Genomic DNA, 21,189 nt, shown 5'->3' with positions numbered 1-21,189 from the left:
TGTTCAGTCAAAAAGCATCTGATAATACTCTGTTAATGCAACCTGACCACAAGAGAAAAGCAATCTTTTAACACATCCTTCCTTCCCAACATTTTAAAATATATATATATAGTTCTTAAAGTTTAATCTGTGGTTAATTGCAAAACTGTTTTCCACTTAAATTGAACCTCTGACAGCTGAGTCAAAAACAAATATCTCGTTCCCGATTTCTGCCATTAGCCACTTAGCAACTCATCCCTCTCCACCCCGCCTCCCTGTTTCTAACCAATCGCGTAGAACATTGATTCCCCTCAGCCAATTAACTGCTAGGAGGCACCTTGCCAATGGGCGGGGCCCGAGGCTCATATTTCTTCCCTATTGGGAGGAAATAAGGAGGCTGATCCTTTGAGTGACGTTGGCATCTCGTATTGGCTGCTTGGATGTCATTCTGGCTCGGATTGCTTGAATGTACAGAAGCCTTAATTGACCCAAGAAAGTGCTTTAATTGATTATTTGAATTTTGTTTTTTCACGAGTTTGAGTTTTTTTTTTCCATTTACAAAATACGACGGTTAAAGCTCCGACGTGTTTAAGAGATGGGAACTAACTGTTCAAATGAATCCAACAGTTATTAAGTCAATGGAGGGTTTGATCTGGAGCCACTGTCACGAACCAAGAGGCAGCCGACGGTGGTCTCTGGCTGCAGGGTGTCAGGAGATCCATTTCTGAAGACCCATAAACTCATTCATTCAGTGATAATGAATCAAATCAGATGCTTCCGCGGCGTTTCTGATCTTTACATTGCTGACTTGAGCCACGGTGACCTTTAAACTCGGGATCACTCCAGTGCCACCCCCTCTACAAACCCCCGCTCCTCTCCAGACAGTTTTATCTTGCCTAACTCTGTTCAAGAACAGTCACCGAATGATGGAAAATGTGTGACCCGTTTATATAAAAACAGAGACGTTTCTTTGTACTTGCCCACGCCCCCTTGTGAGAATCGTAATAAATACACTCGTCGTTTTCTGGTACTCCACACTGGCGGACCCGTTCTGCTCGCCGACTATTCGAATAAAAAGAAGCTCGTTTTAAGAGGTCATGTTTTTTATTGAATTCAGGTGTGTAGCTGCGTCAGCATGCGTAGGCTGCAAACGAACAATAGGTGTATTCCCTGCTGAAAAAAAAAGAAGAAAGAAAACACAACGTTTCGGCCGTGGAGCCTTCTTCGGGCTGCTGGAGACGTGTTTTCTTTCTTCTTTTTTCAGCAGGGAATAAACCTATTACACGTTTTTTTTTTATTTAGACGTCGCAATAACCATCACGCTCCGTGAACGCGGGCGCGGTCCTAGTTGTAAGCCACGGTCTGGTCGATCCACTGCCGCAGCGCGGAGACGCGCGCGTAGACGGCGGGCGCCCGCACGTTGCAGTTCTGGGTGCCCCAGGACACGATGCCGATGAGGTACCAGGTGCCGCTCCTCTCGTACACCAGGGGGCCGCCAGAGTCGCCCTGCTCACACAGACAGAGACAAGGAGGAAGGAGTGTTACTCCAGCAGGGAATTCCTCAGGGGGAGGAGAGAGAAACTGCAGCACCAGGTGGATTAAGGGGGAGCTATACAGAGGGCCGACTGTACAGCCCAGACTGCCTTTCTCTTACAACCAGCCCTGGGATTTTTGATTATCCAGGGGTCAGGAGCTGATGCCAGATGTTTGATGCCTCATCTGAAAGACAGCTGCTTCAGTCCCTTGTCCTCCCAGTGGGATATTGGTCTGGAACTTCTGCACCAGGGGGAGGAGAGCCTCCTACTGGTCCCCTAACACAGCTTACAGCAGCCACCTGGTGTCCCTCAGAGGTCTCCCACCCCAGGATGTTGTAGGCCAGGTGTTGCTGAGCTCCTGATCTAATCAGGCTACGGGGGGCGGGGGCTGATGTCAAGTCAGTGACGTCATATTGTTCACCTGGCAGGACGAGACGCCTGAGGCCCCTGCGCAGATCATGACGTCAGAAATCTTGTTTCCCCAGTACTGCCTGCAGGCCGCCGGGGTCAGGAGGGGCAGCGCCACCTGCTGGAGACGAGGGGGAGAAGCTGCAGAAAAACAGAGAAGGATGTGAAATGAGAGACAGAAAGTAGATGGATAGACAGTGAAAGAGTTATTCAGAGTAACGGAGAGAGAGAGACAATGGAGATATACAGACAGGCAGAGAGACAGGAGATATGCAGAGAGACAGAGAGACAGGAGATATACAGAGAGACAGGAGATATACAGAGAGACAGAGAGACAGGAGACATGCAGAGAGATAGAGAGACAGAGGAGATATGCAGAGAGACAGTGAAGAGATGAAGACAGTCTGACAGAGGCAGATGATGACGAAGAAGATGAGAGACAGAGGAGACACGCAGACGGCGATGCTCACAGCTGCTGGCTGTCCGGCCCCAGCCCGTGGTGACCACCGGCGCTCCAGACGGGACGCTCATGCCAGCGCTGGCCAGGCAGACGGGCGAGACGCGGGCAGTGATCTGGGCGGGTGAGGAGAGCTTCAGCAGGGTGATGTCATTGTTGAAGGTGTTGGCGTTGTAGTAGGGGTGAGTGATCGCCTGAACAAAACGCAAACGCATGCCGTCAAGACACTCCTGCGGTCACTGCTCCCACGCCGTATAGCGCCTTTCGCCTGGGGAGCACCCGAGCAGAGCTCCTTACAGCGGCGGCGGACGAGCAGGAGATTCCAGCACTGTGACGCCGCGCACTGTGGGGAGCTCGTTGAATGTAGGGGCGCGTGGACACACGATGTCGTACTGGGATAGAGGGGGGGGCGTTACCTTGGCGATGTTCTTGACCTGGATCTGCTCGGTGTTGGAGGAGCGGTCGTACTCCCCCAGGATGACGCGGTGCTGGCTGGGGCTGTGGCGATACAGGCAGGAGAAGCCGGGTTTGCTACAGCTTGTTTGACATGATCAACTTCAACATCCCCTCCCACTCTCCAAACTGTCACGTCATTGAAGGGGGAACTGCACGCCCGATTTCTCAGACAGGAGTGCACAAATGTGAAAATTTTGAGTTAAGTGCAAAATCACGAACTTTGTGAGAGTACTTCATGGTGGCCATGTTGTCGCTGGCAGACGAGAAACCGCTGGTCTCGTCACGGACGAGAGCGAGAGTTTCGCGCAAATTGTCACGTGAAAGTGGCCCTTCCTGCTCGCTAGTTGCTGAAAGTGATCAGCTGATCAGCAGAAACTTCTGGGAAATTCCTTTTCCAAGGAATATTCAACTAGCCAAGAGCTGGGTAGTAAACATGGGCACTGGCGCTGGTCCCATCATGAAGCTTCTCGACGAGAATCAGCGCGATATGCAATCAAGTAAGTACAAATAAGCCTCTAACGAGCTGGTTGAGATCGTTAGGAGCCCAGCTGGACTGAAACCCTGGGGACACACCAGACCCTCCAGGACCAGGACTGGGGCTGCGGGGGCTCAGGGGGCTCAGGGGGTGAGGATCATACCTGACGCGGCAGTGGGCGGCCGTGACCACCCAGTACTGGCTGATGAGGGAGCCTCCGCAGAAGTGGAACCCAGAGAACTGCTGCAAAACACAGAGACACCCCACCGCTGAGAGACAGGAGGTGCTGTGCCCCTGTGCCCCCCTTGCTGGCCTGCTTTGCTCCTGCACTCTCTCCTCCAGTCAGGGAAACACCCTGCAGCTGCTCAGGGTCCAAAACCAGATCCCTCGGGGTGGATTCGCAGGCACAGACACACAGAGCTGCAGATGATGCAGCCGGGCCTTGGCCTGCTGTTCCTGCCACTGTCATTGACACTGGATGGACAGACAGACAGACAGGCAGACAGAGAGGGAGACAGGCAGAAAGGGAGACAGACAGAGTGACAGAAACAGGAGGGGGTGTGTCTGTGGCTCACCTGCAGAGAGACCTGCCAGGGCCAGGAGCCGGGCACAGCGTTCTCGCCGTTCACGATCTTGTTGTAGCCACTCACCACGGGCCTGATGCTGGGCACCCCGCAGCCTGGAGGGGAAAGGGTTAACACACCGTCACACCCGGACAGCAGGGGCTCTGCCTCACAGCCCGAAATAAGCATTTTGTGGCGTGTATGCGTGTGGCAAATGAACTGAACTGAACATAGTCCTAGTCATAGCAATGCGATAACAATGACCGAACTGCAGCTCAAGTGTTACTGTGGCTGGTGCTGCAGGACTCCACTCTCACCCAGGGCTGAGCCCACCAGGGCCAGGCAGCTGACGATCCACAGCGCGGCCATAGCTGAGACGCAGGGTCTCCTCTGGTGTGCCCTGGGGCAGGGCGGTCTTTATACCTGCCCGCGCCTCGCCCCAGCCCCTGTGGGAAAGAGTGTGTGTGTGCCCAGGTGAGGGGCCCCCCGCTCAGACACACACACACGGTTTCCTCTGCTGGACGTGTGCCCATCGGGCGCAGGAAAACAAGAAAACATCGAGAGCAGGAAAACAAGGAAGGTTACAAGGCCACTCAGTCCCCCAGCGTCTTGAGTGAAACCAGAGCATCGACTGTGACAACCACGTGGCTGGGCTTGTTCCACACTCCCAGAGTCCTAGTTGATTTTGTCTGGTTCATTCTGCGTCATGACTACTGATTGGTAACAGTTAATAATAATAAACATTGTATTACTCACACATAGCTGGACAGAGGAGACTACGACCTGAATAGTATCAAAACTCATTTGAATAAGACAGATAATAATCATGTTTTGTGTCACACAACTGGCAAACACAGTTTTACAATCCCCTTTGATGATCTAACTGGACATTACTGCACTGTACTGTAACTTCACCACAATCTCCCCGTGCTTTACCACACTGTACTATACTTTTACCCTGATCTCACTGTGATTTACTGCACTGGACTTTAATTATACCACAAGCTCACTGGGTTTTACTGCACTGTGCTGTGCCTTTACCCTGATCTCACTGTGATTTACCGCACTAGACTGTGCTTTTACCCTGATCTCACTGTGATTTACTGCACTAGACTGTGCTTTTACCCTGATCTCACTGTGATTTACTGCACTAGATTGTGCTTTTACCCTGTTCTCACTGTGTTTTACTGCACTGTGGTTTTACCATCATCTTGTTGTACTATAAAAATACTATAATCTCTTATCTCCAGGTCGCCTGTCCGCCACTAACCATTAACAGGGCCGTAGTGCTCAGCCGCCTTATCGTGTGCCTGCAGGGGCAGGCAGACACCTGGCCCCCACGTGCAGGGTTCCCACCACCTGCAAGGTCAGGGCCCAACAGCAGCAGCTCTCGGCCCCGAGCGGAACTTGAATCAAGCAGTGAGCCCTGATTTATAACACAATGTGCAACTGGGCTCCCTGCAGTCCAATGGCGAAAGCAGCCTGCGGCTGCGAGGAGAAGGTGGCTCGTACTGTGGCGCTAACTGGCCTGGCCGAGGGAGTGACAGGGGGTGGCCAGAGATCAGCGCTGCCACGCGTGGGCCGAGACGGGGAGACCCTGCCCGGCGGGTCACGCCGGGACAGAGGAAGGGCGCGAGGAGTCACGCTCAGCCAGCTGTCCACAGGGCAGAGGAAGTGTGAGACTGGAGTCTGACCTCCGCACAAGCCTCTGTTTAGCAACAACTTACTGCTGCTCTGCATGCAGTGACAACAGGCCGCAAGCAGTCAGGACAGCTCTAGATTTCAAACAAGACTCCAGTGGGTGTAGAAACAGCCACTTGGCTCATGGAGACACATCTTCACAACCCTGTTTGTGGCTTTACTGTCACTGAAGGCACATATGGCTCAGATTTTGTACCATATTGATAGCAATACCTAGTGGCACACACACACAACACATGGACACAGAGACACACACACACACACACCACATGGACACAGAGACACACGCTCACCGCCGACACTGGCACAGATAAACCCACAGTCACACACACTCACACACACCACATGGACACAGAGACACACACACACACACACACACACACCACATGGACACAGAGACACACACACACACACACCACATGGACACAGAGACACACGCTCACCTCTGACACCGGCACAGATAAACCCACAGTCACACACACTCACACACAACACATGGACACAGAGACACACGCTCACCGCTGACACCGGCACAGATAAACCCACAGTCACACACAACACATGGACACAGAGACACACACACACACACACCACATGGACACAGAGACACACACACACACACACCACATGGACACAGAGACACACACACACACACACCACATGGACACAGAGACACACACACACACACACCACATGGACACAGAGACACACGCTCACCGCTGACACTGGCACAGATAAACCCACAGTCACACACACTCACACACACCGCATGGACACAGAGACACACGCTCACCGCTGACACCGGCACAGATAAACCCACAGTTACAAACAGACATACAGTACAGCACTGAAACACACTCAGACGTTGACACAGATACACTCACACACACACACACAGGAGGAGATCGGCACATGGCCATTGGCCCAGCAGTAGTTTCTTTTCGATTATATGAGGCATTATGGTTCGTGGTGAATGTCCAACAGAAATCCTTCCATAAGTAAATCAATCAAGAGACACAGGAAGAATCCAGTAAAGGCTCAGATCTTTATTTCTCTACCGGAGCTGGCCAGTGACACACAAGCAGAGATCTGAGGACGCAAAGCGCTTTAACACCAGGGCAGAGCTGCGATTGGTCAGGAAGGGCAGAGCACTCAGCACAGAGTCAGAAACAGACCTGCCCCATTCCGGCAGGATCCGTGACAGCGCAGGAAAGCTGAATAAAACCAACATCTCAAACGTTATCAGTGACACAACACCCCAAGCTCAATCACGAAGTCAGCCCACGCAGCCCATTCCCAGTCCCGATCCCTGGCTTTCTGTGGGACAGACTCAAAACCCCCAGAAGAGAATATGGACAATGAGGGGGCTTCTGGGAACAGCAGTAGGGTTTGGACCAGCGGTCTGAATGGAGTTTGTGTTAAAGGCACCAGACTGTCGCTGGATTTCCTGTCGTTTTCTGCGCTGGAGCAGAAGGCTCACAGAAAGGGGAAGGTGTCGAGAGGCAACTCTGCCAGATCCGAGGGGATTAAAAACTCCGGGGCAGGGGGGGAACTGAACACGCACGTTTGGCCAAGTAGAATTTTAAGATTCAATTAAAAATTCAATGAAGTAATCAGAGGACTATTATTAATGATTCAATTAAGTTTCAGTTAACGTGGAGGGGGTCAATTAAGGAAATGGAGTGCTGGTCCGTCAGTGAGTTGGAGTGTGCAGATTAATTCAGTGAGTTGGAGTACCCCGTTAACCCAGAGACCTCCGCTGGAATGGGCCTGAGGCTCACGCGTGGCTCTGTGAGCCCCTCTCCCCAACCCAGGCGCCGTGTGCTTTTGCAAAAAGTGGATCTGGAAGCTGCTGGCATCTGCCCCTGCCCTCCTCCTCTCCTTCCCCTGCGACGATTAATCCACCTCCTCGATGGTGGGGCCGGAGGAGGCCCCGCCGGCGCCCCCTGCGCCCCCCGCGCCCCCCGGGAACCCCCCTGGCATGCCGCCCCCCGCGCCCTGGTACAGCTTGGTGATGATGGGGTTGCAGACTTTCTCCAGCTCCTTCTGCTGGTGCTCGTACTCCTCCTTCTCTGCCATCTGCGAAGAGGAAAGAGAGAAAGACACGCTGAGATCAGAGGGGGGCAGAAGCCCACTGAAATGGGCAGCAGAAATGACCTTGACAAATTCGGTGTCACTTACAAGTCCGGATTTAACACTACGATACAACCTGCATTTACCATCCAGCAATTTTCTATCATTAGCAATTGAAAATAAAATCACTTTCAATAAAGTCAGTGATAGAATGAACCTGGACCTACCACCTCTTTTGCTAGGGAACCAACATTTCCACATCCACTGTTGCATGTGGGGACCTTCTGAAGGTCGGACCACCCCAGGCCCCTTACCTGGTTCCTGTCCAGCCAGGAAATGACCTCGTTGCACTTGTCGATAATCTTCTTCTTGTCCTCCGGGCTGATCTTGTCCTTCAGCTTCTCGTCCTCCACCGTGCTCTTCATGTTGAAGGCCAGCGACTCCAAGGAGTTCTTGGCCGTCACCTTCTCACGCTGGGCCTCGTCTTCGGCCCGGTACTGATCCGCTTCCTGCACCATGCGCTCGATCTCCTCCTTGCTCAGCCGGCCTGTCAGTGGGGGAACGTGGGAAAGCTCAGGAGCAGAAGCCGATGGCTCCTGCTGCACAGCCCCCACTCCTGACAGACCACCTCCCAGACAGGACAGTCGACTCACAACTCACGAGCTTTCCACTGGCGCGGAAAATAAAGAATATTGAATATTGAATATTGAATATTGACACGTTCGCCAAGCACACCTTGCGGGAGCTCGTCAGCAGCCTATACAGTCGTCTTATTTACTTGTCTTTCCTGTTTTTAAACTTAGATTTAAAGTCTTGAATTACGGTAAGAGGTTATCGGGGGGGTTATAAGGGTTACAGGGTAAAATTCAAGTACATTTACGAGCTGTTAGCAACTGTTAATGCTGAAGATATAGACCCTGTACAGGGTTCAAGTAGGTAAATACCCAGAATTGTAGCAGGACGTCTTTAGAGTCACGGATCTGAAAAAAAACACAAGTCCCAGAATCCGCAAACCAGTGGGCAGGCGATAGTCACAACCGGGTAGAGACAGCGCAGCCGAGCCCACCCATCCAGAACGCACAGCCGGGATCGGAATCGGGAGGCAGGAGGTGAGAAGAGACCCACAGTGGAGAGACGGTGCGCGCACTCGCGGGCTCCAGGAGAGAATCGTCATAGTGAGCGAAGGTCAGGGGGAAGGGGAGGGAGAGTGCTGATGGGAGTGAAAGGTGGTGGGGGGACCTGCTCCGGCGTGGGCGAGCGGACTGCGAGTCGACTGCACTTCTGTCTCGGCCGCTGGGATCTGCTGGCACGATCGGGGCTGCCAGCAGACCCCCGGCACAGCCCTGCCCGCGGGCCCCGCGCTCACCCTTGTCGTTGGTGATGGTGATCTTGTTCTCCTTCCCCGTGCTCTTGTCCACGGCCGAGACGTTGAGGATGCCATTGGCGTCGATGTCGAAGGTCACCTCGATCTGAGGGACCCCGCGGGGGGCCGGGGGGATGCCCGTCAGCTCGAACTTCCCCAGCAGGTTGTTGTCCTTGGTCATGGCCCTCTCGCCCTCGAAGACCTGCGGGGACAGAGGAGGAGCCACAGCGGTCAGGAGCCCGGTCTGTGGTGGACAGAGCCAGCACCTGAGGCACACGAGAGTCACGTGGGCAGACACACTGGACAGACAAAGAGCGATCTCATAGACTCTCACACAGACCGGTGGACGACAGGAGGATGGACAGACAGAGGAGCTCACAGGCAGGTGGACAGACGGATGGACAGGCTCACAGACGGACAGACTGGCAGGTGGACACAGAGCCAGACCTGGATGAGCACGCCGGGCTGGTTGTCGGAGTAGGTGGTGAAGGTCTGGGTCTGCTTGGTGGGGATGGTGGTGTTCCTCTTGATCAGCACGGTCATCACGCCCCCTGCCGTCTCGATGCCCAGCGACAGCGGCGTGACGTCGAGCAGCAGCAGGTCCTGCACGTTCTCCGACTTGTCTCCCGCCAGGATCGCCGCCTGGACCGCTGCGGTCAAGCACGGGGGAGAGAGACCGGTCACTCCACAGCCATCTGCCTAGGCCACTACCTGCTGGCAGATGGCTTGAGAAACCCCCAGACAGAGAACAGATACTTTGTAGAGGCTGAAGGGGACAATTCAGAGCAGCCAATCAAATATTATCCACAGCAGTGTGGAGGAAACCTTAACCTTCAGGCCCTGAACCACTGGACCAGCTGGCCACCTGGTGTAACAGGACTGGACCTGAACCACTGGACCAGCTGGCCACCTGGTGTAACAGGACTGGACCTGAACCACTGGACCAGCTGTCCTCCTGGTGTAACAGGACTGGACCTGAACCACTGGACCAGCTGTCCTCCTGGTGTAACAGGACTGGACCTAAACCACTGGACCAGCTGTCCTCCCGGTGTAACAGGACTGGACCTGAACTGTAAGGCGCGACACTGCCCCCTGTAGGGAACACAGCCCTCCAACATCACACACTCCCGTCAACAAGGGCACTATGGGATAGCGGAGGCACCCACCGGCTCCGTACGCCACCGCCTCGTCCGGGTTGATGCTCTTGTTCAGGTCCCGGCCGTTGAAGAAGTCCTGCAGCAGCTTCTGGATCTTGGGGATGCGGGTGGAGCCGCCCACCAGCACGATGTCGTGGATCTGGGCCTTGTCCAGCTTGGCGTCGCGCAGGGCCTTCTCCACGGGCTCCAGCGTGCCGCGGAACAGGTCGGCGTTCAGCTCCTCGAAGCGCGCCCGGGTGATGGAGGTGTAGAAGTCGGCGCCCTCATACAGCGAGTCGATCTCGATGCTGGCCTGCGTGCTGGACGACAGCGTGCGCTTGGCCCTCTCGCAGGCCGTCCGCAGCCGCCGCACGGCCCTCTTGTTGTCCGTGATGTCCTTCTTGAACTTGCGCTTGAACTCGCCGATGAAGTGGTTGACCATGCGGTTGTCGAAGTCCTCGCCGCCCAGGTGGGTGTCCCCGGCCGTGGCCTTCACCTCGAAGATGCCGTCCTCGATGGTCAAGATGGAGACGTCGAAGGTGCCCCCTCCCAGGTCAAAGATCAGCACGTTACGCTCCCCCCCAACCTGACAGAGAGAGAGAGGAGTTAATACAGACACACTGACTGGACACTCCAGTACATTAACACTGCACTGAGAGAGAGAGGGGTTCATACAGACACACTGACTGGACACTCCAGTACATTAACACTGCACTGAGAGAGAGAGGGGTTAATACAGACACACTGACTGGACACTCCAGTACATTAACACTGCACTGAGAGAGAGAGGGGTTAATACAGACACACTGACTGGACACTCCAGTACATTAACACTGCACTGAGAGAGAGAGGGGTTAATACAGACACACTGACTGGACACTCCAGTACATTAACACTGCACTGAGAGAGAGAGGGGTTAATACAGACACACTGACTGGACACTCCAGTACATTAACACTGCACTGAGAGAGAGAGGGGTTAATACAGACACACTGACTGGACACTCCAGTACATGAACACTGCACTGAGAGAGAGAGGGGTTAATACAGACACACTGACTGGACACTCCAGTACATGAACACTGCACTGAGAGAGAGAGGGGTTCATACAGACACACTGACTGGACACTCCAGTACATTAACACTGCACTGAGAGAGAGGGGTTAATACAGACACACTGACTGGACACTCCAGTACATTAACACTGCACTGAGAGAGAGAGGGGTTAATACAGACACACTGACTGGACACTCCAGTACATTAACACTGCACTGAGAGAGAGAGGGGTTCATACAGACACACTGACTGGACATCTCGGGTGCTGACGCACCTTCTTGTCCAGCCCGTAGGCGATGGCGGCGGCCGTGGGCTCGTTGATGATGCGCAGGACGTTCAGGCCCGAGATGGTGCCCGCGTCCTTGGTGGCCTGGCGCTGGGAGTCGTTGAAGTAGGCGGGCACAGTGATGACTGCGTTCGTCACCGTCTGGAAGGGGAACAGAGGAATCCTAGTCTGTAGGGCGTTTTTGTTTCAGAATAAGTATTACACGTGCCACTGGGCTCCTCGGGCTGGGGTTCGGCTGCTGTCTCTGAGACGCCCGCCTTTATCAGTGACGGGGAGGAGTCTGAATGTCGGTAACAGGTTGTCCTCTATCAGCCTGTGGATGTAGGGACCTTCCCGAGCTGGTGAACACAGTCGGGTTGCTCTTCTCTGGATGGATTCCAGAGCAGCAGTATTTTGCGCTCACTGGTTTATAAAAATAGTCACCTTCACTGTCTGCTTGGCAGAAAATACTACCTTTCTAGGGACGTTTTCTTCATGTTTGTTCCCTCTTTGAACAGAAATAGATAACCACACACGCATGCCGTGCAGACACGCACGACTAAACTCACACTTGCCTCACACACGCGCGCCCACACACACCTGCACACCCACACACACACCACCTACACCCACAGCAGTCTCTGCCTGTGAAACACTCTTCCTCTCCTGCTCTCACTAGGTCTGCTGTTATCACAGCACTACAGCACCTAATCTATTCTACTTTTTCAGTCTAGGGTTATCTTCTTTACTTCATTCAATGATTTGCCTTTGTCCTGCTTAAAGAAAATACTAAGACAACATCTACCAGCAGGGACAGTGGTGATTTCAAGTCTGCATGGTCTCGCCACAACCTCTAGTAGCTTGAATCAGCTCATTCGTGGCTTATTTTCTCATTTTAACAGTTTGTCCTGCTATTTAGGTGCTGCAAAGATAATGAGACCTGGACAGCCCTGCAGACACACTGACCAGTCTCTCCAGGACCAGGACTTGACAGCCCTGCAGACACACTGACCAGTCTCTCCAGGACCAGGACTGGACAACCCTGCAGACACGCTGACCGGCTCTCCAGGACCAGGACTGGACAGCCCTGCAGACACACTGACCGGCCCTCCAGGACCAGGACTGGACAGCCCTGCAGACACACTGACCGGCCCTCCAGGACCAGGACTGGACAGCCCTGCAGACACACTGACCGGCCCTCCAGGACCAGGACTGGACAGCCCTGCAGACACACTGACCGGCCCTCCAGGACCAGGACTGGACAGCCCTGCGGACACACTGACTGTCCCTCCAGGACCAGGACTGGACAGCCCTGCGGACACACTGACTGTCCCTCCAGGACCAGGACTGGACAGCCCTGCAGACACACTGACTGTCCCTCCAGGACCAGGACTGGACAGCCCTGCGGACACACTGACTGTCCCTCCAGGACCAGGACTGGACAGCCCTGCGGACACACTGAGCAGGCCTGTGGCGTCGGTTCTGGTGGCGTCTGCAGGGGAGCTCCAGTGTGCAGACCGGGGTACCTGCTAGGCTTTCCCTTTCAGGACGTGGCCAGCGCCCCACACGCCTGCGTTCCTGCAGACAGCAGCTCGTGATATTGAGTCGGCACAGGGGTTCACACCTCCCCTGGCTGCTGCAGATCACTGAGCCCACATCCTTCCTCCTCCGGACGCGCCGCGCCGCTGCCTGCAGTCAGGGGGAGCCGTATCCTGCCGGGGGGGGGGGGCGGGGGGCTGCGCGGATTACGGGTGAGCCGTGCCGGCTGGGTCTCCCAGAGCCGACTCCTGCGCTGCGTTGAGCCCAGCACGAGGAGCAGCGCCCGTATCCCAGCATTACCCAGCTCTGCCCGCCAGTCCGCCACCCCGGAGGCGCCGCCTGTCACACAGCCCGCGCGCCTTTCCCGCTCGGGAGGGGCTGGTCTTCCCTGTGCTTGAGCTCCACAGCTCCCGCTCCGGAACAAGACTCAGCCGATCCGCTGGCTCCTTCACAGTTTATCTCACTGGTTTGTGCCGTCTGTGTCAGAAATCTCCAACTTCAACAAGTTCGGCACACGGAGCTGTACTCCGCCTTTCCTCAAACTGATGCGTCCCACTAATCGGAACTCTCCCCAAAGAGTCTGGGGGTCCCCTGGGGGGTTCCAAAAGCGCTGTTTTAATTTTCGCCTCATCTGATTCAGGGCCTGAAGAGAACAGGTGGTTTGGTTCTTTTTCATTCCATTCGTCTAAACAATCAGATTGAGTAAAGGCAATCGCGTTCATCAATAACGAAGCATCAGGGAAGGCCCCTTCAGACTGGCACTGCCCATCCCTGTCTCTCTCTGCTCCTTCCTTGGGTGCGATTGTTTTAACGACGAGAACACTCCGCGCCCTGGGGCGCCGTCTGACACGGTTAGTCAGCACAATAAGAAAGAACAGACACTGCATGAATGCTGCATTTCCTCCTTGCGGTTTTCTCCTTCGCTGTAATCACCACAACTTCCAAATCACAGCGGGGTCGATTTCTAGGTGTGGCGGTCGACCCCCCCCCCCAGCGCAGCGCCCCCAGTTCTGTCACACGCCCAGTCTAGCGCCTTCCCCCGTGTGGTGGGGAAGGGTGTCGTGCACCTCCAGCCTGGAGCAGGGGCACCCGTCACTGGCGCTGCTGTGACACCGGACCAGGCGCCGCACCACGCTGCGCCACGACCGGACACCCCAGCAGGCACCGGCTTCACCAGCGCCCTCCAGCTGGGGCCCGGTGTGCCCAAGGTGCAAAACTGCCACACAACTGCCAGCATCCTTAATCAATCAGTTTGGAGGTGAACTCACTGTCTGGCAGATCTGGTGACTCGGCAGCACTGAGTGCCCAGGGTTCAATTTTGGACCTGGGGTACTGTCTGTGTGGAGTTAGTATGTTTAGCTGGGTTTCCTCCCACAGTCCAAACACATGCTGGTGGGTAAACTGGCCCTGGTGTGTCTGTGTGTGCCCTGTGATGGACTGGTGTCCCATCCAGGGTGTAATAATAATAATAATAATAATAATAATAATAATAATAATAATAATAATTGCTACACTTATATAGCTCTTTTCTGGACACTCCACTCAAAGCGCTTTACAGGTAAAGCGCTTTACTGGATGATGCACCAGTACTCTCCCCACACACCAGCTCTCCACTCACCAGAGTGATGAAGCCAGTTCAGAGAGGGGGGTTATTAGGAGGCCATAAAGGCCAGGGGAAAATTTGGCCAGGACGCCGGGGTTACACCCCAACTCCTCTCGAGAGACACCCTGGGATTTTTAATGACCACAGAGAGTCAGGACCTTGGTTTTACGTCTCATCCGAAAGACAGCGCCTGTTTACAGTATAGTGTCCCCGTCACTATACTGGGGCATTAGGACCCATCTGGACCGCAGTGTGAGCGCCCCCTACTGGCCCACTGGGTGTACCCCTCCTTGTGCCTGCAGGCTGCAGCTCCCCCTCCCCATGACCCCGAATTGGAGGAAGCAGCTGGAAGATGGACAGATGGAGGGATGGATCTCAGTTACCTTGCCCAGGTAGGCCTCGGCGATCTCCTTCATCTTGGTGAGCACCATGGACGACACCTCTTCAGGGTAGAAGGTCTTCGTCTCGCCCTTGTACTCCACCTGCATCTTGGGCCGCCCGCTGTCGCTGATCACCTTGAAGGGCCAGTGCTTCATGTCCGACTGGACCACCGGGTCATCGAACCGCCGGCCAATCAGGCGCTTCGCATCTGCCCGAGGGGGAGGGGCCACAGGTTACCCTGCCCTTTGGGTGAGACCTTGAACAAACACCACTGATATCCTGGTCTTTGAAGACCGCAGGGTTGGTCTTCAGAGTAGGGGTGTCAGCCCCAGTGTTCTGACTAAACCCCACACTGGGCTGTACATCCCGTTCCCCTTTAGTGCACCTGGTGCCGCAGTTTCTCTCTCCTGCCCCTGATCTGTGAGCAGAGGGGCTGCTGTGTGTCTCCCAGGTGGGGCTGCACTCCAGTGGGGGATGTACTGGGTCCCCTTCAGTAGTACAGCACTACCCACCAGGCCACAATAACGTCCAAGAACTGAATGAACTGTGAATCAGGTATTCAAACTTAAAATACACACAGCCAAATCAGAAGAGCCTACTTCGATATTTATCAAATTGAATAATTCTGTAATCTAAAAACATTCTCTACAAATATAGGAAATGATATCTTTGTTTATAGCTAAAGCTTCATCCTTAAGCCAAAACCTTTCCAGACCAAAATAAACCAGGTTATGCAGCAGCACTAGGTTGCCACCTAGTGGCCACAATGACTATTACAGGTCCTGGACCTGAACCGCTGGACCAGCTGCCCCCCTGGTGGACGAAGACCAGATCTCAGGCTCACCGAAGACGGTGTTGCTTGGGTTCATGGCCACTTGGTTCTTGGCGGCGTCTCCGATCAGCCTCTCGGTGTCTGTGAAGGCCACGTAGCTGGGCGTGGTGCGGTTTCCCTGGTCGTTGGCGATGATTTCCACTTTGCCATGCTGGAAGATTCCCACGCAGGAGTAGGTGGTACCCAGGTCGATGCCCACTGCTGGACCTTTCGACATCCTGTCAGGACCAACCAGTGAATTAATCAGCCCAGTGTATTAACCCCCCTCTCTCTCAGTGCAGTGTTAATGTACTGGAGTGTCCAGTCAGTGTGTCTGTATTAACCCCTCTCTCTCTCAGTGCAGTGTTCATGTACTGGAGTGTCCAGTCAGTGTGTCTGTATGAACCCCTCTCTCTCTCAGTGCAGTGTTAATGTACTGGAGTGTCCAGTCAGTGTGTCTGTATTAACCCCTCTCTCTCTCTCAGTGCAGTGTTAATGTACTGGAGTGTCCAGTCAGTGTGTCTGTATGAACCCCTCTCTCTCTCAGTGCAGTGTTAATGTACTGGAGTGTCCAGTCAGTGTGTCTGTATTAACCCCTCTCTCTCTCAGTGCAGTGTTAATGTACTGGAGTGTCCAGTCAGTGTGTCTGTATTAACCCCTCTCTCTCTCAGTGCAGTGTTAATGTACTGGAGTGTCCAGTCAGTGTGTCTGTATTAACCCCTCTCTCTCTCAGTGCAGTGTTAATATATTGTACAGTGTGCAGTCAGTGTGTATTAACCCCTCTCTCCCTGTCTGACTGGCCTGCAGTCTGGGATTACTGGTCACACAATGCTGAATAGCCGTTTCACCACCAGAGGCCGCAGGCTGACCAACACGAGTGCAATTCAGCCCAGTGCCAGGCGGAGGGATGTTGCTCTCTGGATACAGCTCTTCCCACGGGGCTGTTATCTAATTGCCCCACGTCTGCTCTGTGGTGCCGTCTGTGCTCCAAACACAGGGGGCTCAGCGGACTGCCCCTCATGTTCTGCCCCCTGCAGAATCTGGGAGGCGGGAGGAAGCCCCAGTGCGTGGGGAACATGCAGGCTCCACACAGACAGGCGCCTCAGCCGGTAATCAAACCCAGGACCGGGCCTTATTAATATACAGAGCCCTGGCAGCGTGCCTGGGCCGCGCAGTCTGGGCTGCAGCTGCTGCCTGGGATGTCTCTGCGTCCCGTGAGGGCGAGCAGCTGGACGGGTGCCCACGTGCTGGAGCAGACGTGACTGCTGGGTGCCCTGCCCTTCTAGAAAGGGTGTTAGTGGCTGTGTGCCCCCCCCAGGGCACTGCCCCCCCCCCTGAAAGAGACCACACCCATCACCAGCAGCCCTGCAGCACACTGCTCTCACACAGGGCACACACACTGTGCTTTTACCCTGATCTCACACACACACACACACTGTGCTTTTACCCTGATCTCACACACACACACACACACACTGTGCTTTTACCCTGATCTCACACACACACACACTGTGCTTTTACCCTGATCTCACACACTTACACACACACACTGTGCTTTTACCCTGATCTCACACACACACACACACTGTGCTTTTACCCTGATCTCACACACACACACACTGTGCTTTTACCCTGATCTCACACACACACACACTGTGCTTTTACCCTGATCTCACACACTTACACACACACACTGTGCTTTTACCCTGATCTCACACACACACACTGTGCTTTTACCCTGATCTCACACACTTACACACACTGTGCTTTTACCCTGATCTCACACACACATACACTGTGCTTTTACCCTGATCTCACACACACACACACTGTGCTTTTACCCTGATCTCACACACTTACACACACACTGTGCTTTTACCCTGATCTCACACACTTACACACACACTGTGCTTTTACCCTGATCTCACACACACACACTGTGCTTTTACCCTGATCTCACACACACACACACACACTGTGCTTTTACCCTGATCTCACACACTTACACACACTGTGCTTTTACCCTGATCTCACACACACACACACTGTGCTTTTACCCTGATCTCACACACTTACACACACACTGTGCTTTTACCCTGATCTCACACACACACACACACTGTGCTTTTACCCTGATCTCACACACACACACACACTGTGCTTTTACCCTGATCTCACACACACACACACACACACACTGTGCTTTTACCCTGATCTCACACACACACACACACTGTGCTTTTACCCTGATCTCACACACTTACACACACTGTGCTTTTACCCTGATCTCACACACACACTGTGCTTTTACCCTGATCTCACACACACACACACTGTGCTTTTACCCTGATCTCACACACACACACACTTACACACACTGTGCTTTTACCCTGATCTCACACACACACTGTGCTTTTACCCTGATCTCACACACTTACACACACTGTGCTTTTACCCTGATCTCACACACACACACACACTGTGCTTTTACCCTGATCTCACACACACACACACTGTGCTTTTACCCTGATCTCACACACTTACACACACTGTGCTTTTACCCTGATCTCACACACACACACACTGTGCTTTTACCCTGATCTCACACACACACACTGTGCTTTTACCCTGATCTCACACACACACACACTGTGCTTTTACCCTGATCTCACACACACACACACACTGTGCTTTTACCCTGATCTCACACACACACACACTGTGCTTTTACCCTGATCTCACACACACACACACACACTGTGCTTTTACCCTGATCTCACACACACACACACTGGGCGGAGTCAGGCGAAGGGGAGGCTCCGGCGCCGTGCACGGGGGGGAAAAACAGCAGGAAAGTCCAGCGCGCGGGCGGGCGCGGCGCGCTCACGCCGGCGCGGGCACGCGCTCCCTGCGCTCGAGCGCGTCCGGCTGGGCTTCAGAGCGGGGCGCGAGGTACCTCAATTACCATGTTATACACTGCCGGTAACTCTTCGCAGGACTGCTGTCCTTCCTTGTTGAACTGCAGAGTTTTCTTATTTTCAACCGCGCATTGTGGAATACACTCGCTCTTTGTTTCAGTACAGGCGATACGTTCTACAGCAGCACGAATTTATGTCCTTAAAAGTGGTTTCAAAACAAAACTTTTTTTTATTTTCCGGGGGTGGGGTCTCCTTTCCAGTGACTCGGGCCCGGGGACATTTCAGAGAGGACACCCGTACAGGCGCGAGGGGCCGAATATCGCCATGACGTCACGGCAGACTAATTATAGAGCCCGAGCTGCACGCGCCTGTGCCGTGAGTGACGTCACCAGAGGGGTGCTGTCGCCGGAGAGCGGCTCTCTGCGGCCGGCCCGAGACCTGGGCGTGTCCCCGGACCCGCGTCACCCTGCAGAGGAGCGGGCTGTCGGCTCCGCACACCGAGCAGGACGGGCCAGACCGGGCTACCTGTGGGCGTCAGGGCTTGAAGTAAAAAGTGCCCACTCTCCTGCAAGAGCCGTGGAGTTTGAAACGAGCCAAGAGCGCCAGAGAGCGAAACTACACCTCGCAACTCGAGGACTTCGTCATTATCGTCGTCCTTGAGTCTTTATTTATTGAGGGTTTTCCGAAAAGTCGCTGCTTTCAGCAGCGGAGCAGAAGAGTTTTAAATAACTTGGAAACTCCTGATTTTTTTTTTCAGGAGTAGAAAAGGCAGCGGTATCCGGATCAGCAGTGTATCTGCCCGTTCTTGCCGACGGTCAGCGGTCGCTGGGCAGCTTGGAAGCGAGCAGGTCCAGCGAACTGCAGCGCAAAGCTCCTCTCAGAGACAGAACTTCGAGAACTCGGTCACTCAGCCCCAAGCGGACAGCGACAGCACACAGCGACACACACGGCGCGTTACCTTGCTGGGTTCGCTTGCGTTTGGTTTTGTACTGTGAAATGAGAATGAGAAACAAATCGGGAAAAACAAAATCGATCAACCGCAGAAGGCGCCCCGCGCGCAGCTGTGCTCCGGGTCCGGCGGCGCCCGCCGCGCGCTCGCGCGTGCCTTTATACCGAGGAGCCGCGGCGCGCGGGGCTCCGCTCGCGGTCAGCTGACCGGCGCGAGAGAAAGTTCTGGGTCCCCGCTCGCGTGCGGCGCCCGCCCCGTGGCCGAGCGGGTCCCTGCCCGGTGTCAGCAGATCTGCACGTTTGGACCCCCCCGCCTCTGTCTCAGACGGCCCCTGAATAAAGTCTGGACTCCCCGCGTCGGTGCCGAAACAGCGTTTTCCGAAAAGGGTCCGTGTGTTTTTTCTCCGAACGGGGCGGTTGCTGAAGTTGAGCTACACCCTGCTCTCTGGGTGGAGGAGGGCCGACAGTCCAGAGAAAAAGACGAGTGCGAAGGGGTTAAAATCGCTCTGAGGTGCCTGTCTTAAAGGCGCTATATAAAACCCACTAGCATCACCGAGGACATTACAGCAGGAGACTGTCGCCAATCTGGAGTGAACGTCGACGTGCGTGTGTGTGTGTGGGGTAGTGTAGTGGGAGTGTGTGTGTGGGGGGGGGTAGTGTAGTGGGAGTGTGTGTGTGTGTGGGGGTAGTGTAGTGGAGGTGTGTGTGTGTGTGGGGGTAGTGTAGTGGGAGTGTGTGTGTGTGTGGGGGTAGTGTAGTGGGAGTGTGTGTGTGGGGGTAGTGTAGTGGAGGTGTGTGTGTGTGTGGGGGTAGTGTAGTGGGAGTGTGTGTGTGTGTGGGGGTAGTGTAGTGGAGGTGTGTGTGTGTGTGGGGGGTAGTGTAGTGGGAGTGTGTGTGTGTGTGGGGGTAGTGTAGTGGAGGTGTGTGTGTGTGGGGGTAGTGTAGTGGGAGTGTGTGTGTGTGTGGGGGTAGTGTAGTGGAGGTGTGTGTGTGTGTGGGGGTAGTGTAGTGGAGGTGTGTGTGTGTGTGGGGGTAGTGTAGTGGGAGTGTGTGTGTGTGTGGGGGTAGTGTAGTGGGAGTGTGTGTGTGTGTGGGGGTAGTGTAGTGGAGGTGTGTGTGTGTGGGGGTAGTGTAGTGGGAGTGTGTGTGTGTGTGGGGGTAGTGTAGTGGAGGTGTGTGTGTGTGTGTGTGTGTGGGGGTAGTGTAGTGGGAGTGTGTGTGTGTGTGGGGGTAGTGTAGTGGAGGTGTGTGTGTGTGTGGGGGTAGTGTAGTGGAGGTGTGTGTGTGTGTGTGGGGGTAGTGTAGTGGAGGTGTGTGTGTGTGTGTGTGGGGGTAGTGTAGTGGAGGTGTGTGTGTGTGTGGGGGTAGTGTAGTGGAGGTGTGTGTGTGTGTGGGGGTAGTGTAGTGGAGGTGTGTGTGTGTGTGTGGGGGTAGTGTAGTGGAGGTGTGTGTGTGTGTGGGGGGTAGTGTAGTGGGAGTGTGTGTGGGGGGGGTAGTGTAGTGGAGGTGTGTGTGTGTGTGTG

At 54.5% G+C, this 21,189-nt stretch overlaps 2 protein-coding genes and 1 long non-coding RNA gene across 3 annotated transcripts; 1 reads left to right on the top strand and 2 right to left on the bottom strand.

Annotated features, from left to right (window-relative positions):
* Positions 1 to 1,064: 1,064 nt before the first annotated feature.
* On the bottom strand, positions 1,065 to 4,342 carry LOC148640369 (chymotrypsin-like protease CTRL-1). The gene is made up of 7 exons (XM_088621313.1): positions 4,191 to 4,342; positions 3,886 to 3,989; positions 3,474 to 3,553; positions 2,796 to 2,877; positions 2,393 to 2,573; positions 1,936 to 2,063; positions 1,065 to 1,485 (listed from the first exon to the last, which is right to left on the bottom strand). Exons 1-7 carry the CDS (start codon positions 4,240 to 4,242, stop codon positions 1,324 to 1,326), a joined length of 789 nt encoding a protein of 262 aa, XP_088477439.1. The 5' UTR covers positions 4,243 to 4,342; the 3' UTR covers positions 1,065 to 1,323.
* A 2,258-nt stretch (positions 4,343 to 6,600) lies between these two features.
* On the bottom strand, positions 6,601 to 19,850 carry hsc70 (heat shock cognate 70). Its single transcript, XM_088621234.1, has 9 exons — positions 19,677 to 19,850; positions 15,834 to 16,039; positions 14,992 to 15,197; positions 11,476 to 11,628; positions 10,177 to 10,732; positions 9,458 to 9,660; positions 9,014 to 9,212; positions 7,962 to 8,194; positions 6,601 to 7,653 (listed from the first exon to the last, which is right to left on the bottom strand). The coding sequence occupies exons 2-9, from the start codon at positions 16,036 to 16,038 to the stop codon at positions 7,471 to 7,473; spliced, it is 1,938 nt and encodes a 645-aa protein (XP_088477360.1). The 5' UTR covers position 16,039; positions 19,677 to 19,850; the 3' UTR covers positions 6,601 to 7,470.
* Positions 18,646 to 19,715, top strand: LOC148640368 (uncharacterized). The gene is made up of 2 exons (XR_015930680.1): positions 18,646 to 18,752; positions 19,476 to 19,715. It is a non-coding gene; the product is annotated as an uncharacterized LOC148640368 (long non-coding RNA).
* Positions 19,851 to 21,189: the final 1,339 nt, after the last annotated feature.

This window comes from Lepisosteus platostomus, chromosome 26 (assembly GCF_059453375.1).
Source record: "Lepisosteus platostomus isolate fLepPlt1 chromosome 26, fLepPlt1.hap1, whole genome shotgun sequence".
NCBI classification, from domain to species: Eukaryota; Metazoa; Chordata; class Actinopteri; order Semionotiformes; family Lepisosteidae; genus Lepisosteus; species Lepisosteus platostomus.
Note: the sequence above shows the minus strand (reverse complement) of the source record. Positions and strands in the feature narration are given on the sequence as shown.

Bases quoted from the DNA above. Each gene is read 5' to 3' on its own strand.
- LOC148640369 (XM_088621313.1), bottom strand. From the start codon at position 4,242: ATGGCCGCGCTGTGGATCGTCAGCTGCCTGGCCCTGGTGGGCTCAGCC. The intron at 3,990-4,190 runs GTGAGAGTGGAG...TTTCCCCTCCAG, and splicing joins CCTGGTGGGCTCAGCCCTGG to GCTGCGGGGTGCCCAGCATC. The intron at 2,878-3,473 runs GTATGATCCTCA...GTATCGCCACAG, and splicing joins GCCGCCCACTGCCGCGTCAG to CCCCAGCCAGCACCGCGTCA.
- hsc70 (XM_088621234.1), bottom strand. From the start codon at position 16,038: ATGTCGAAAGGTCCAGCAGTGGGCATCGACCTGGGTACCACCTACTCC. The intron at 10,733-11,475 runs GTGCGTCAGCAC...TCTCTCTGTCAG, and splicing joins CCTACGGGCTGGACAAGAAG to GTTGGGGGGGAGCGTAACGT. The intron at 9,661-10,176 runs GTGGGTGCCTCC...GCTTGACCGCAG, and splicing joins GGCGGTGGCGTACGGAGCCG to CGGTCCAGGCGGCGATCCTG.